The 13,212-nt window shown below is 40.3% G+C and overlaps 1 protein-coding gene across 1 annotated transcript in view; it reads right to left on the reverse strand.

Moving 5' to 3' along the window:
• Window positions 1-2,821: 2,821 nt before the first annotated feature.
• Window positions 2,822-13,212, reverse strand: part of LOC311056115 (double C2-like domain-containing protein alpha) — a gene marked incomplete at both ends in the record, with an annotated part of 89,703 nt that continues 79,312 nt past the window's right edge. Inside the window, 4 exons of the mRNA XM_084072506.1 lie at window positions 2,822-2,958; window positions 3,733-3,829; window positions 6,480-6,561; window positions 11,725-11,951. Coding sequence (XP_083928632.1) covers window positions 2,822-2,958; window positions 3,733-3,829; window positions 6,480-6,561; window positions 11,725-11,951 — 543 coding nt within the window. The remainder of the gene's footprint in view (window positions 2,959-3,732; window positions 3,830-6,479; window positions 6,562-11,724; window positions 11,952-13,212) is intronic.

Below are 13,212 nucleotides of genomic sequence, written 5' to 3' on the forward strand. Positions count from 1 at the left end.
AAAATGTGTGCAAATATTTAGTTTGAATATATATATACTTATTTAAATCTAATGTTTTTAACTAATTTTTTTGCTTCTGGGGATTTTACAAATGTCTTCTAAATCCTAACAGTTTTTTCCCCGTAAAGTTTTTATTTATTTTATTTTTTACTTATGTTGCTATATTATCAATGGTTTTCAAACCTTTTTCATGTCAAGGACACCCAAAATGACGCCCTCCCATCTAAAAATATTTTGTTCCAGGGACCCCCAGAAGCAAAGATTTTAGTTAAAATGTATATAAAAGATTTGCACAAGTTATCACGATTTTTCTAAAAATAGCATATCTACAAGCTCATAGCGCGGCACTCTGTGCCGCGCTATGAGCTTGTAGATCTGCTATTTTTGAATGGCCAAAGACATCTTAAAATGACACATAGATGCGTTCCCTTCCCGGCCTTAAAGGGTTAAGACGGATACAGACAGACCAAGAAGACGCACTGCCCAGCTCTGTTAGCAAGACAGACGGACTAGAGAGAGAGAGATGCACAGTGATGTAGCACATCAGCTCAACGTTACTGTTATTTACTGACATCAAACTTGGGAGAGGAGAGAACACAACCTGATTACTGTTCCCACAATTCACTCTCAATTCACAATAGGCTCTATGCACAGCAGCCATATTATCACTTCCTTCACAGGTGTTACCAATGATACTAATGAAGGCTCTGTTCCATTTAGTGTAGCAGTGGTTCCCATAACTCTGTGAGTGTACAAATGGACCCTTACGGGTCCATTTGGTTCCATTTGTACACTCTCAGAGTTACACACCCGTAAGGGGCCATTTATCCCTCTGGTCACTTTTCATTTTCCGTGACCAGAAGGATAGTCCCGCTTCATTCTCTCATCGATCACACTGACACCTGCTTTGACACGACGGGGGGTGGGGCCCTTTACTGGCCCACCCGGCTCTGTCATTACTGTCAAATATGACCATATTTTTCAAATACCTCAATGTTGATATTGCTTCTATAATATCGTAGACGACGATAATACCCCAAAAAACGAATTGGTCAAAAATGTGCAAAAAATAGCAAAACATAGCCAGACATGTTGTGAGCTTATAGATCGGCCATCTTCTCTATTTCTGAATATTTGTTGGTGATTTTTTTTAAAGTATAAAATATGTGATTAAAACTAGGAAATTATTCAACATGTATGCCATACCACAATAATATGACATCCAAAATCCCAGACGATATCTAGACCCTACTATCACGGTATACCGTAGATATTATCAAAAGTAGGAATTAAAAATATCCCAAAAAGGCAGCCTTCCTCAGAGCACCTGCTCTGTGAAACGCTCATAGCCGAAACGCGTAAGCGTTCATTTATTGGCGTGTGCCAATAAAAAAGTGGTACTTTGTCTTCCATTTATTTTAAATGTTGGATATGCTACCCTTTTGGGATATTTGTAATTCCTACTTTTGATGTACAGTATATACTGGATTTTGGGTCTAGCACTCCACTGAGAAAACCCATTGTTGATGCGCAACCTCTTTTTCTTACTGTAGATATTATATAGATACATTGCCCACTCCTACTTGAGTAACACCTTGTGTCAAAAAACCCACAAACTATCCCTTTAATATGGATGCTAAAGATGAGAACCTCTGCAGTCGGTAGCGTTTTGGAGGCATGACTGTAGAGCTATAAATGCTGCTGTTATTGATGGAACCAAAAAGCAGGCCTTCTGGCAATGCATGCTCCGACAAACATCTCCCAAAACATGCTCCAAAAACATCGGAATGATCCATCATTCACGATGGCAACATCATCATGGCCACCTGTTACGTGCGATCTGGGCATGCTGCTGTCTGGCTTTCATTAGAGGGCGTATTTTATTGATGCTGTCGGGCGGAAACCTTTTATCACCATATTTCATCTTTTTATGGTTTTCCGAAAACGAATGCCCTATTTTATACTTATACAGTACGCTTGACAGTACCATGCAAAAGTAGCCAATCTACAACCTCACAATGCGTCGAGATGCCACACGTCGTGAGCTTGTAAATCTGCCATTTTTTGCAATTTGAATGTTTTGCCCAAAATAGGACGACATGTTGAAAGTGTGTCTGTAGGTTCTATTGATATTGAACCAATGAAGAATATTAAATCTTCCACTGCCAGAGTAAATAAATAAATGAAGCCCTGACTGCCAGCGATTTTTTTTTGATTTTCTTACCTTTTCAAGTAGTCACAGAATATTTATCTCCAGTATGATCGATCCCCTGATGGTTGCTAATCACGGAGGGTTTCACTGTGCTTCCGCAAAAATAAATAAAATGTCATTGCGACCTCCCCTTTGCTTGTTATACGCCGTTGAAAATAGCATGTCTCGCAAAAAATACATAGTAAAACACAGGAGCCGAGATACAAGATTTTTAACTAATAAGTTAACCAGGAATTGAATGGAGCAGTAAATCTTCGAATCGAGTTATCTTCTGGTTCTTTGTGAAAAAACAGGGAAAAAAAAGTTTTTTCAACAAAAAACAAGTCGTCCTTGGCAGTGAATGAGTTAACAAGAGATTGGTTCACAGGCTCCTTTTTCCATTTCCTGACAAGTACCGGTTTTGGACGCAAAACAAAGGTTTCCGCCCCGACATTGACAATATATATTTGACCCCTCAGTGTACCCTCTAACTGACTCCCTGTGGTGACTTTACATGAATCCATCCCATAGTAAACATTAGAACTGTATTATATATTCCCTGTCATGTGTTATTCATCAAGCTCGCCCAGTGCAGCTGATGAGAAGTGTATTTCGTTGCACACCGGGGGGTTAGTCGTGGCAGAAGGTTCTGGGCAGCTCATTGGTCAAGACGTGCCAGCGCTCCACCCTCTGGCCCTTGTTCTTGAGGCAGTCCGTCCAATGGCGGAGAGCGTCTCCCTGCGAGTGACAGCTCAGACACACGCCACCTGATACGATACAATTTGATTAACTGTTGCACCCTTAATTTAAGACTGGGAACGCATCTGTGTCATTTTAAGATTTTATTTGGCTATTTCTTTGGCTTTTCAAAAATAGCAGATCTACAAGCTCATAGCGCGGCACTGAGTGCCGCGCTATGAACTTGTAGATCTGCTATTTTTGAAAAATCGTGAAAATGTGTGCACATCTTTGAATATATATTTTTTCAAGCGAACATTTGTGACTCCAATTCTTTGCTTCTGTGGGTCCCTGGAACAAAATATTTTACAAATGTTCGCTTTAAAATATATATATTCAAAGATTTGCACAGATTTTTCAGAAAGCTATGAGCTTGCATATCTGCTATTTTTGAATAGCCCAAAGAAATCTTAAAATGACACCGATGCTTTCTCGCTCTTAATGGGTTAATCACATGTACCAATAGGGTTGCCAACCGTGCCTTGAAATACGTCGCTTATTTGTTCAAGTTCAAACAGCTCATATTGATATATACTGTAACACAGGTTGTAACCATTTAAACTCTCTAGTCTAAATTCAATAAACTGGACCCGAGTTGTCTCTGTACTTGTACCGCTTTTTTTCTGTCTACACCAAATGTCTTTGCCAAAAAAAAGCAGATCAACAAGTGAGATCTTTATCTTTTTCTGGGCGTCCCCTATGTTTTCTTTGAAACAAGGGACACAGTTCAGGTCGTTGGCAACCCTAAACCAAGAGACACAATGATGACTTGCAAGAGAATAAAACAGTCAGTGGTGTCTCACCAATGAAGTCGTTGGATCGTCCTATGTCATAGTCCCATACGGTTACCTCCAGAGTCTTGTTGGTCAGCTCTGACAGGGGCATGTCATAGAAGAACTCCTGCAAAGTGGACACACAGAGAATGACTACAACCAACCCATGACAAAGTACATTTTCTTTTTAATACCACTGTATTTTCCCCCCAAAATGTAAGATTTTCAGGAGAAAAAAAAAGTCCAAAGGAAAAAAAGAATACAATCTACAAGCTAACAACGAGGCGTTGTAACACGTTGTGAACTTACATATCAGCTATTTTGACTATTTTTTAAACAGGGCCGAGTGGTTTTCATAATGTGAAACAACTTATTATTATCATTCGAGTTCTTCATATTTATCAATAATATTAACACCGGACTCAAAACCCATCAAACTGTCTAATCTGTGATTCACACATTTGGCAGGTAATTTGAGTCACCCACACATTTTACATTTAGGCCAAGGAGGCACTGTGCTCTTCAATACATGTATATGCACACATTGCATTACTATAATATGTAATATATATTATATATATTATATTATATTGTAAATTATTGGAAGAGCGGTAATCCCCGTTTTAATTGAATGAACAATACTATTCACTATAAGCTGTTGTTCTCCATTACAAAAAGCTTAACTAAATGGTGTTATGCTGATCTTAACCAGCATTCTGAGGTTTAAATGTTCATTGCTGTTGTTTTTATTGGCAGTAAGTGCCAACTCAGTTTCCATGGTATCCAAGGAGGCTCATTAAAATGAATTATACCAAATGTAATAATTTATACAAGCACTCAGAATGCAGTCTGCTTAGGCCGTTTTCCAACAAGATGCAATGCAGAGGAGAAAAAGGAGATAATTTCATGTGAAAACAAAAGTAAAACTAAATAAGGAGCAACTCCACCCAAAATAAATAATAATAATAATTTGAACAGGGGACCCCCCACCTTGACAAGCACTTGGAATTGAGCCATTACATTTAGTTTGACTCCACAGATAAATAATTGTGAAAATAGCCAAACTACAAACTCACAACACGTGAGCCACCGCATGATGGGCCATTCAAACAAGAGACGCTGATGTGGACAGGCGGCAAGGCACAGCTTTGTCAGTGCAAGCAGAGAACTCGTACTATGCATTTGTTAGTGGCTCTGGATTTGTTAAATGCTTAAATTACAACTACAATTAAGGGACACACAGCTAATTCTGTCAGTGTGCATTCACTGTTCAGTCCCGTCCACTCTCTTTCTCTCTCTCTCTCGCTATTGGCTGTGCTTTGAAAAGTCAGCGGCTGGAGTGGGGCCAAAAGTAGAAACGTGGCGGAAAGCCACTGCGTTCTCTGTGACACCAGAGCGTTCTCTGTGACACCAAATTTGTAATAGTGACAGCCCTACTGCAAGCCCCCAGAGTTGCTGAGAAACATTGAAGCTGCCACCCCAGTGGCCAAAGCTGGAACTGCAGGCGGGGAGAAATACATGCACGAGCAAAACATACTGAGAGATATTTATATATATAGATATAAATATGTAAACATATTATACATAAATACATATGCATTTACATATACATAGGCATCTCGAGTGTATTTAATAAATATCTCGCGTTCAATCCTTGACACACGGGCTGCCATAGAACGCAAAAAGGACACTACTGCGCATGCTCATAAATCTACGGTGTGTCCAAAAACGACTCAATAATTCTACTTCCGGCAGGCTTCCGGGTGCTTCAAAACGCCAGTGAGCACATTCATTGAAATGATAGCTGGGGGCGGGGCAATCCGCCCTCTAGTTATATTATACCTCTATGCCCTACTGAGATATCACGTTCACAGTGTTCGGACGGACGGGCGGACAACCCCGAAAACATGACGCCTCTGGCACAGCTGGAGGAGGCATAACGATATCAACGGGGTGATTGTGCTGCTGACTCTGAGCCTCCAGACACAATTACTCCACATTATGTTCCTGTTTCTGTTGAAATGCCCCACCAGTCACAGACAAAGCAACATACAGTATGGCTCTTATTTAATACAAAGTGTAATGCAGAACCTTCCATAAACCTGAAACTTTCCAGAACCCATGAAGAGCTGTGATGTTTTTTTGGGTCTATGTTTCCATTATAAAGGGGTGGTTAACCCCTTGCCTGAAGGGAGGGGAACATCATAAAAGAAAAAATATATATTTGGTCAACTAAAACTAGACTAAACTAAACTTTTCAGGTGACTAAAATATGACTAAAACTAAACAAAATTTGTTGTCAAAATTACGTCCGGAAAAAAAGATCTATTCCGCTATTTTAGAAAAATAAAATCTGGGTTCTGGGTTCACAGGACCCAAATTAGGTTCTGAGGACCTGATCTGAAACCGTGCCGTAGCGTGTGAAAACGAATCCAGAACCCATGAAATCATGTTTCACGGCACTTAGTTCTTGTAGTGGAAAAGAGACAACAGGGAAGATTGAACTTTCTGAGCCCCCATAAATAGGCTATATCAATAGGCTGTGCTCAACATGTTGTCAACTGTCACGAAATGACACGAGTCCGACTAAAGCATCAGCATGCACAGAGAGAGAGAGAGAGAGAGAGAGAGACTTAGTTTGTCATTTAATTGCTCGAAAACAACAATAACGGCTTACGTTTCGTATACAACTTGGCTGGTTCATTGATATCTGCACTGCTTTGTACACACACACACAGGCAATTTAGAGGAGTCAGCTGTGGGGAAGGGGGTCATACCTCATTAAATTCAGGGTTAAGGGTCTTTTTAATCACTGCCGTTTTGTGCTTGGATTTCTTCTGTAGGTCTGGTTTCAGGTAGCTGGTGGAGGAAGCAGAGGACACATGGGGAAAGGAAAAGGGGAGAGGAGAGAGTGGTGGAAAAACATTCCATTACTTTGATACTTTGATCACATTTTCAGATGGGGGTCCGCGGCCAAAAGTATATCAATTTAGGGGTCCTTGGCATGAAAAAGGTTGAAAACCACTGCTCTACTTCATGTTAGTGCAAGGGTTCCCAAACTTTTCAGTCCCCCCAAAATAATCATATTTGAACTGGGAACCCCCCACCCAGACAAGCACTTGAAATTGTAGCAGTTGAGACATTGTGAAAATAGCCTACACAACGCCTCGCGATTGACCACCCAAAAAACGATTGTAGTACATATTGGGGTCTAACCTAACTATCAATGATTTTCTTAGCAATTATTCTATTAATTCCTTTTTTGATTAATCAAATAATTGAGATGTGCTTTCATCAACAATTTGTCGTGAAAAATTCGGTAACGGACTAAATCAATTAGTCGATTAACGACTTAAGCCTAGTTTTATATGCTTTGTTAACTGTAGCATGCAAAAATAGCTTGACACGATGCAATTCAATGTCACAATATAATGCGTTGTAAGCTTATAGGTCTACTATTTTAGTTTAAAAAAAGAACTCCCAAAAGTCTATTTAAAATGTAAATGAGTTCGATTAAATGTCGTACCCCTAGTACATCTTATACTCTGAGAGGCAATTAACAGTCGTATTGATCCAGATATAGCCGTTCCTGTTCATCACACTAATAACGCACTTGGGGTTTTTGATTTTCTTTGAGGCTGCAACCCACACTGGTTCTGATGAGATTTAGATTTGCACCTCCCAAAGTGAGAGGATCGAGTGTGCGTGCATCTGCTTAGCAGGTGCATGTACCAAACACACGTGCACACAAAGCAGGTTATGTGTGTGCATATCAAGTAGACTAATATAAACTGATACTAAGGTCAATATCTAAGAAATTATAATTGGATATTTCGTTAGCTTCATGCCTTTATCGTGCACAGTCCTGTTTTATTTGACCACTTGTAGGGATCAATGTTTCCCTGCAGTTACATCAAAGATAGCCGATCTACAAGCTCCCAACGCATCGCTGCGTGACGCGATGGGAGTTTGCAGATCGGCCGTTTTCGGTGCATGACACCCGCACTAAAAGTACACGCACACACACAAGCACGCACAAACACACAGAGCACAAAGAGCAACCAGGCTTTGATTAGATGTAAAGAATAGAAGAATAGAGAGATTGCGCTGCGTGCGTTACTGTGTCGCTTTGCCAACGGTAAAGTAATTGGTTTTTCCTCCAGTTGTTTCAGCAAGATGACGCGTGGTAATGATAACGAACGAACGCAAGCGTTTGCTTTCCCCTCATCATCCCCCTCAGCCCACCCGGCTCGCCAACTAATAGGAAAGGAAGATGGTTCAAGTGAGGGGGAGGGGGGGGGGGGCTCTTCTGTTCTGATCCACTCTTACCCTCTTATCTGCGTATACGGCGAGTCAGATTACTGACAGGTTGTTGAGACGGCAAGGAAATTAACCCATTAAGACCGGGAACGCATCTGTGTCATTTTAAGATTTCTTTGGGCTATTCAAAAATAGCAGATATACAAGCTCATAGCGCGGCACCGAGTGCCGCGCTATGAGCTTGTAGATCTGCTATTTATTTTGGAAAAATTGTGAAAATGTGTGCAAATCTTTGAATGTATATATTTTTTTTTGATTATTTTAGATTATTAACTCAAATCTTTGCTTTTGGGGGATTCTACAAATGTCTTCTAAATCCTAACAGTAAAAAAAAACAAAAAACGTATGCTGCTATAATATCAGTGGTTCTCGAACCACGTATTTGGCCGCGGACCCCCATCTCAAAATATGTTGTTCCAGGGACCCCCCCACCCAGAAGCACATTTTTTTCACGATTATTTTCAGGATTAAAAAAAAAAAAATTGCCAAAGAAATCTTAAAATGACACAGATGCGTTCCGGTCCTTATGGATTAAGAAGCTAATATATAAGGGGGTTTATTGTCCACAACAATACACCCAAAAAGAATTGCACACAACCTTTTGTGTCAGACAGCTAACGCTGCCGGGGGGCAAAGCTGATATTTCAGACACTGTCATTGCCTAATAAATGAAAATTGACTCATGAATACATTTGCTGATTATTGTTATTACATTTTTTTTCAGCTGTCAGACGGTTGCTAGTCGGTATTGTCTCCGCTTCATGTAGAGCCTGAGTGATATATCAGATATCGTTGCTGTCGAGGCAGAAACCTCGTATCTCCATATATCAACTTTTTATGTTTTTTTTTAAAATTTTATTTATGATTATTAATTATAATAAAAACACAGAAAGCAACGATATCAGCAATTATTTGAGATTCGGTGCTTCCACATGCATATACATGCGGACATTCGTGGTTTTTGTATCTAGGGGGTCCGGGACCCCTAGTGGGTCCTCAGAGTTACTACAGGGGTCCTCCAAATCTTTGTGTGATAAGATTCTGAGGGGAGTGAGGGGAACATTAGCCAAAAATAGCCGATCTACAAGCACACAACGATTCACAACATTTCCAGGTGGGGGTTCCGCGACCAAATACGCTTATATATAGCTCATAGCGCGGCACCGAGTGCCACGCTACAAGCTTGTAGATCTGCTATTTTTGAAAAATCGTGGTCAGTTTGTGCAAATATTTGAATGTATATGTTTTTTAAATCGAACAGTTGTAACTCAAACTTTTGCTTCTGGGGGTCCCTGGAACAAAATATTTTGAGATGGGGGTCCGTGGCCAAATACATATCATTTTGGGGGTCCTTGACATGAAAAAGTTTGAGACCCACTGGGTTAAACAAGATATCGGTTGAAATATAGTGGTAGTCTCGGACTCTCCAAAAGTGTGGCATCGGGCGCTGCTCTTCACAGCCAAGTCTTGTGAGTGCCCACATTATGCAAGTCTCACATCAGCTCTCCACCCTCACTCAGTACTTCAGTTTGTCAGAGCTGTGCCAAACCATTTCTGTTAGCTGACACATAAAATTTGCAGTCTTTCCCATCTTTCGGGGAAACAGATGGTACCTGGTATGTTCAATCATGTTTAGTTCAATCAATCACATTACATTTAAGTGCTTATCTTAGCTCATTTCAGTGATTACTTTAATATCTCTAGTGAGGTCCTAGGTATCTTTCTTTTTTGTTTTTTTTGCTTCAGCACAACTAATAGGGTTGCCAACCGTCCCTTGAAATACAAAACTTTTTTGGAAACCATTTTTGGAATGTTTCTTATTAAACTGACTAGATGTTTGGGCCGCTTCGTGGCCCTCACATCGAGGCCCGTTCATAAAAAGGATGCTGCGGCCCAAAAGAAGGAAAGGTGCTGTGGCTAAGATGTTAAGATGTAGTAGGAAATGTAGTTTTATATTAACCGTACAATATGTAAGTACATTGAAGGTGGGAAAAGAAGCCTATATTATAGCCAGAGCTCTGATCAACAGTCTGGGGCAAGTTTCGGGGCAACTGGAGTGTTTGTGTGTTGACCAACCCCCGACACATTTTGGAGGTCATTTCAATTAAAGTAGTAGGATAATAAAGGGATGCACTTTGTTATACTTTTGGGAATCAATCAATGACACACGTCTTACAATTATCAATCAATGACACACGTCTTACAGGAGTATCTCGGCTTAGGAGCCGAGATACAGCCTTTTTAAGTTAGAAGTTAAACAAAGAGTGAATGGAGCAGCAAATCTTCAAATCATATCTTGGGTTCTGAATGTGTTTTTTTTTTTTTTCATGACGTCTTTGACGTCATGTGGCGCACGGGGCGTCAGGCCACGTGACGTCTTTGACGTCATGTGGCACTGGATGAGTTAAGTACAATTTTGAGGTATTTTCACTTTACTGGAGTAGTTCAAATTTCCAAATATTGTACTTTTACTCCACTACAATTATTTGAAAACTGAAGTTACTAGTTACTTTGCAGATGTAAATTATTACATTATAAAACATACATTAACCACTTTAGCCCTATTTTATACCTAGGCCAATTGGAAATAGCAGATCTACAAGCTCAAAACACGGCGCGATGCGACACGTTGTGAGCTTGTAGATCTGCTATTTTCAAACATTTTAGTACTTTTACTTTTGGTACTATAAGCTTATTTCGATGCCAATACTTTTGTACTTTTACTCAAGTAACATTTTGAACACAGTCCTTTTACTTGTAACAGAGTTTTTACTTAAAATACTGTATCTGAGATCTAGTGGTGGCACTACAGCAGTGGTTTTTAACCACTTAAACCCCATATCGTTGAGCAGAGTCACTCAGGGCTCTATTCTAGTGTCTTTTCTGTTATCGTGGGGAAAGCTTTCGCTGAAAATAGCCGATCGACAAGCTCACAACGTGACGCAACCACAATACGGATGCTGGGGTTTAAGTGGTTAAAAGGGGGTTCCCAGCTAAATTAGTTGAACCACTTTAACCCTATATAGGCTATTTGAAAATAGCCGAGCTACAAGTGCTTGCTGATCTGCTATTTTCTAAAAGTCTTAAAAGAAAAGTATTAGGAATATATATATATACTGTATATATATACACTGTATTTTTTCTTTTACATTTTTATCCCACAATTTTGAAATCCATTTTTTTCACCCAGAGCCAATTGCCTCTGCCAGCCTAGGGCGAGCCCAGAACTGAGCTGATGCCTCCTTCAACGCATGAGGAACCGTATGAACCCGTTCGCAGCCTTAGATCTTCAGGCAGGGGTCTCCTGACCCCTTTTCAATCGTGCCTCGTCACTATGAGTGGATCAGGCCTTTACCTGGAATGCCCTAACTCAGGACTTTTATCATACAAGAATCTCACACAAAAGTAGTGGGAAAAAAAACGAATTTTTACAAGCTTATCGAATGGCTATTTTCACAATTTTAACCCATTTAGACTCAAGGCCAATTATAAAAACGCCTTCTAAATCCTGTAGTTTTCTGAACAACTTAATACTAATGATAATAATAATAATAATGTTGCTATATATATACAGTAGCAACATCTAAAATGACACAGACGCTTTCCCGAATGTAAAGGTATAACATCCTATAGGCTTTCCAGGTGTAAATGGTTTTAATCAAAAAAGAAAAGCCAAAAAAAAAACAAAAAAAACACACTTACAGTTTGACATAAGGGTCAGAAAAGCCGTTGACGTCCATGGCCGCCAGGTGGGCGCAGCGACGCACCCCTACACACAGCCCCCCTCTGCTGCGGCGGGCCGCCCCCACGCCTCCTCCTCTGGCCTCCCCCTCGCCGCAGTGCTCCTCCTGGTCCAGAGGAGGCAGGAACTGCAGGGAGAGGAGGAGGCGGCCTCTCTCCTCCAGGCTGGTCAGCTGCTCGTTCTCCCACTGTGTGGAGCAGAGACATTTTTTGCTTAGTTCACCACAACACAAACGGACGTGCGCGCGCACACACGTGGCACACTGTAATGAACCTGTACAGCAGTGGGTCTCGAACTCTGAAAATGATTTGTGCCAGGGACCCCCAGAAGAGAAGGTTTATGAAAAAAAAGAATTCACAACAATCGATACTTTTCAAGAAAAATAGCAGATCTACAAGCTATTTTCACTATATTTGAAATACGGCATCATTTATTGTTGTACGTTTTGGTCTTAAGAGTCCTTTCCTAGAAATACAGTGGAGTCAAAATAACTATATTTCTATTTGAAATGTTACAGTGTGCCGCTTGCAAAAAAGCAAAAAAAAAGAAATCCAAATATGTATGTAAAGGAATAGTTCACCCCCAAAATGACTTTTTTTCCTATCGATTAGTCACCCCATGGAGACTTGAATTCATGGATTTGTTTTAGTTTTTGTTGCATTCCTGAGCCAATTATTTGTTTAGATGCTAATGTATCCGGTAGGAGACACAAAGTAGACTCTTTGAGTCTCCTACCGGAAATGCACCCTTTCATTATTGGCTTAGGAATGTGTCAAAAACTAAAACAAATCCATGAGTTCAAGGCTTCATGGGGTGTGTAATTGATAGAAAATAAGTAATTTGGGTGAACTAGTCCTTTAAGTACAGTACTCAAGTAAATGTTCTTAGTTACTGTCCACCACTGGTCCCCACACCCCCAGTTTGGTTAATACATTAGCCTATAAAGAAAGCAGTGGTTTCCAAATAAAACGTTGAATCGTTATGTACCCTCTGGGACATCTAGTTTACATCCTGAGTAACACCCAGCATCATGGGGGAAGAATATACAGTATATATACTTTTTAAAAAAAAGTGCTCTTACATTTAGCATACATTAGCTTTAGCTCCGAGATGAGGTTCTACTGAGTCAGGTGCCAGCAGGTGATGACACAGGCGAAAATTGGCCACTATGCATGATTCTTAACTTTTTTCCGCACATCGTATCCAAAAAGCAAAGGTCAGTCCCCTGCTTTCAGATGTTTAAAATTTTAGAGGCCAAGAAAAAATTACCTACGGGTTGAAACAAGCGTTTAAATCGTTTTTTTATTATCAGCCTGTGGCCAGTCAACCCCCGTCCGCATGCGCTGTACTGCTCCCGTTGAGGTTGCATTGGGAAAAACATGGCACAGGCTGACTAAAAAAGCGATTTAAACGCTTGTTTCAACCCGTCTGTAACATTTTCTTGGCCG

Source organism: Gymnoscopelus microlampas (genome assembly GCF_963454915.1).
Source record: "Gymnoscopelus microlampas genome assembly, chromosome: 11".
NCBI lineage: Eukaryota > Metazoa > Chordata > Actinopteri > Myctophiformes > Myctophidae > Gymnoscopelus > Gymnoscopelus microlampas.